Here is a 3,731-nt window from a genome sequence, read left to right as displayed (position 1 = left end):
CAAAATCCACAAACCCCCAAATTTCTGACATAAACTAGGCATACAATCAACAGTGATTGTCTTAATTATTTGAAGGCTCATGACACATTGTTATCAAATAACATACCTCTATCTTAACATATATTGACTTCTCAAAACTAGCATCACTAGCAGAGAATTGACACAAGAAAACACAGTCCAAGAGTACTAAATATCACCATCACCCTCACCAGTCCAAATCAAAGCACTGTATTGCCGTGAGAATTAAGGGAAGCTCTACCAATTGGAAAACTGCAACTTTTATTCATATGGCACACTGCTGAGAATGTGGTATTTGTCTAAGCAAAAAAAAAAAAAAACAACAACAACAACAAAAACCTCTTAAATTGCTATCTGGTAACTTTATTAGAGAAAAATGAACATGAATAAATATGGATTCTGTGAAACAGTAAGTTGTGAAACACACAGCCACTGGAGGCTGTAAAGGTCAAAAATGTAAGTAGGTTCAAAAATAAACTGTGTTCACACAGGATAGCAATTATCAACAACTATTAGAAGTAAGTGTCTAGAAGCAATTTCTAGGTCAATTCTCTAGACAGCTGCCAGAAGCTACCTAAGTATACTTGCCCTATTTCTTGATCCTTTTCTTCAAGAAAACTTTATGAGCTGCTGTTGAATTAGGAAATATGGCAAAACAGACATTTGGTCCAACCCGCTGGGCCAACCACAAGGCACAGACACAGCATAAAAAAGAGACAGTACTTCAAAAATTCATCAAGCGGTTATGATTCAAGTGATATTTTACCTCAATAGGCATAGCACTTTTGGCCAACATTCTCTCCGTATCAAGAATTTTTATTGAGGCATCAGCAGATCCTGTGGCTATTAACTGTCCATCTCTGCTATATGTAGCTACACGACATGGTCCTTTATGAGATGTGACATAACAAGTTTCATATTCAGAAGCCTCAGGAGACATGGTTTGTACATCTGCATCAAATTCTAAGTCAATTCCTGTGCCTGGAGCTACTGTATCTGATCGGCCAATTGCATACTGAACAGCACTGTCATCGTTCTCCATTCCTGAAAAGAGAAGTTAATGTACTTAAAGTATGTTAACTTTCCCCGTACATGGATAGGCTGTGGCCAGATCTGTGCTACAGATTTCTCTAACAGCTATGAGTCAGATGTTAAAAAGAGATGAGCTCCTCTAATCAGAGCCAAGCTAGCAGAACATATTAAGTTATATAGCAACACTTCTCACAAGAAATGAGAGGTAACTGGCTACACCAGAGCAGAATATAGCTTTGTAATTTTAACCTTGGAAATACAAACAGCAAATAGTATATTATACTAAGTACTGATAAATACACTAGTGATCACTTTGGAAAGCCATGGACAGACCTACATCAAGCTTTTTGCAAAAGAGAGAAACAAACCTCAATGCTATTATTACATGAGATTTAAAGTTAAAAATTGAAGTGTTTACAGATTCTTTTAATTTTTATTTTACTGTATTGAGGAAAAAAAAATCCCATCCCACAAACTACATCAGCATTTCTAATAAAAATGATTACTCCTGTTCACACCCACCCTACAGATTTAACTTTTTCATTTCCAGCATGCATCTACAGGATAAAGACAGTTCAGCACTGGAGCTTGTAGTAAGGCAGGATGCAAAACTTTTCAGCTATGTGTCTAACTGTGCTCATCAGTCTATCACAGGTGACAGAGGACTTTTCATTTTCATCCACAAATTCAGTCTATTATTCTACTCTATGTCTATTCCACCAGACAAAGCTTCCCATATTTATATCCTTGGAACTCAACTAGTTCAGGCAGCAGAACCAGTTCAGTTACAATACACAGAAGACATGCTGCTATGCCTAGACCTCCTCCAATAACTTTGCTTGTTTTAACAGTGGCTCAGGTATTTTGAGTACATACTATGGCATAGATGTACTCTCAGAGAAAAAGAATAGATTGTACCCCTGCTGAGGCCCTAGACTGCGCAACTTATTTTTGTAAGATCAGTATATAAAAGCTAACGAAGACAGCCTATGGAGGCTTACTCCCTTTTCAACTTTCAGTAAGAATTAATATTGAAAAAATTTCTACTGTTGACAGAGAATTGTGTGGGTCAATCTATTTCTATTACCTCTGTAGACTCAATGATCCTGCTTACTGAAGTGCATTTTTAGAAGGTTGTCAGTGTCACCCAGGACCCTGGACAGGTAATCTTACATACTACAGAAATTCAAACAGATACACTTTGACATCATTCACTTATCTGCTTTGCTTTCAATGCACACTAAGATAAGACACATAGAACTGAAATGCACCTCAAAAAAACATGGAGGCAAAGGCTATATCTAAATACATAAAAGCGTTATAGTACATGAGCTTTACATTCTCAGTAATATTCAAGTCTTAATTCACATAGATTTAAACTACGGATTTAGAAACTGGACTTTTTACTTTTTTTTAATTCCAACTTACCTAATTTAATTAGGTGCAGCAGTTGCTCAGATGGTGCACAGACTGATTGTGGTTTTATCTCATTTATCAAACCATTTGCAATATTTATGTACCCATCATATAGCAGTTGACTAATGATTAGTTTATAAAGTTGCTGACGATCTTTCAAGCTGACTTTCGTTCTATACATCGTTAGCAAGGAATGCCTTGGAGGGGCCTGAAATAAACAACAAAATCACATACAAGAGAGTTATACATAACAACTGTAATAAAACATAAAGTACCTTCTGCTGAACTTCAGAGTAGAAGACCATAGCTTACACTATCATATTTTAGGTAAGATTCATTATTAAATAGAAAAACAAAAAATATTATAAAATGAAAGAAACCTGTTGCACTTGTTTGCTGCAGAAATGAAAATATTGCCATTAAATAGAATGTGAACTATATTAATATGCAATAAAKAAAATGATCTAGTGGAAAAAAAAAAAAGGCAGCATTACTTCGCAAAATTATTCTGTCAGTATCTTTCACTTAGTCTTGCCAGTGCCGGCAGCCAGGCGGACCTGGGCAGCACAGTCAGCAAGGCAATTAACAGAAAACGTGCAGGAAAGTCAAAACGCTACCCACCCTCTCCCAGCCCCCGACCGTTCCCTCCCTTTCACCCAAGACTCTCACGTCCTCTCCACACCTCCTCCCGCCCAGCACATGCTCCTCTGCCTCCCCTACACCCTCTCCCAGCCCCGAGTAACAAGACCAATAACCAGTTTCGGGGACCAATAACCAGACAGGGAGGGGGCGTGGGGGAAAGGGACTGAATGAGGGCGGGGAGAGTGCTCAGCCGGAGCACAGCGGTCACAGAGAGCAGGCTTCAGACACCGGGGGCGGACAGGCAGCTTCGGGCGGGAGCTGCAGAGGGCGAAACCTGGCCCAGGCAGCGGAGACGAGAGCAAGGGAGCGCCCAGAGCAGCGCCGGTACCTACCGACCCTTCCTTCTGCCTCCCTCGCTCTCCCCCTAAAATGGCGACCGGAGCCCTGAGCGCATCGATTGGCGGCGGCGGCAGGGGAGGAGGTGGCGGCGGCGGCCGAGACCGAAGAATGCTCCTTCGCGAAGGCTGCTGCATCGAGCGCCCGCAAATCGATTGGAGGCGACTCTTGAAGGAGAGAATTGCAGCATCACATGACAGTGACACCCCGCGCGCGCCCGGGCACTGGCAGGTCCCCGGTCACGTGGGCGGTGACGCGCCAAGCGCGCCCCGAGCGCCTTCGGGGGG

General features: G+C 41.5%; 1 protein-coding gene across 1 annotated transcript in view; it reads right to left on the bottom strand.

Annotated features, from left to right (window-relative positions):
* Nucleotides 1-3,731, bottom strand: part of CSTF1 (cleavage stimulation factor subunit 1) — a 9,575-nt gene that overhangs the window by 4,430 nt on the left and 1,414 nt on the right. Inside the window, exons 2-4 of the mRNA XM_085314092.1 lie at nt 3,441-3,611; nt 2,479-2,674; nt 785-1,062 (exon numbers count right to left, since the gene is read on the bottom strand). Coding sequence (XP_085170218.1) covers nt 785-1,062; nt 2,479-2,674; nt 3,441-3,611 — 645 coding nt within the window. The remainder of the gene's footprint in view (nt 1-784; nt 1,063-2,478; nt 2,675-3,440; nt 3,612-3,731) is intronic.

Source organism: Rhea americana, unplaced genomic scaffold (genome assembly GCF_003343005.1).
Source record: "Rhea americana isolate MKP2758 unplaced genomic scaffold, rheAme1 scaffold_4, whole genome shotgun sequence".
NCBI lineage: Eukaryota > Metazoa > Chordata > Aves > Rheiformes > Rheidae > Rhea > Rhea americana.
The sequence above is the reverse complement of the archived record's forward strand: the minus strand, read 5'-3'. Positions and strand labels throughout refer to the sequence as shown.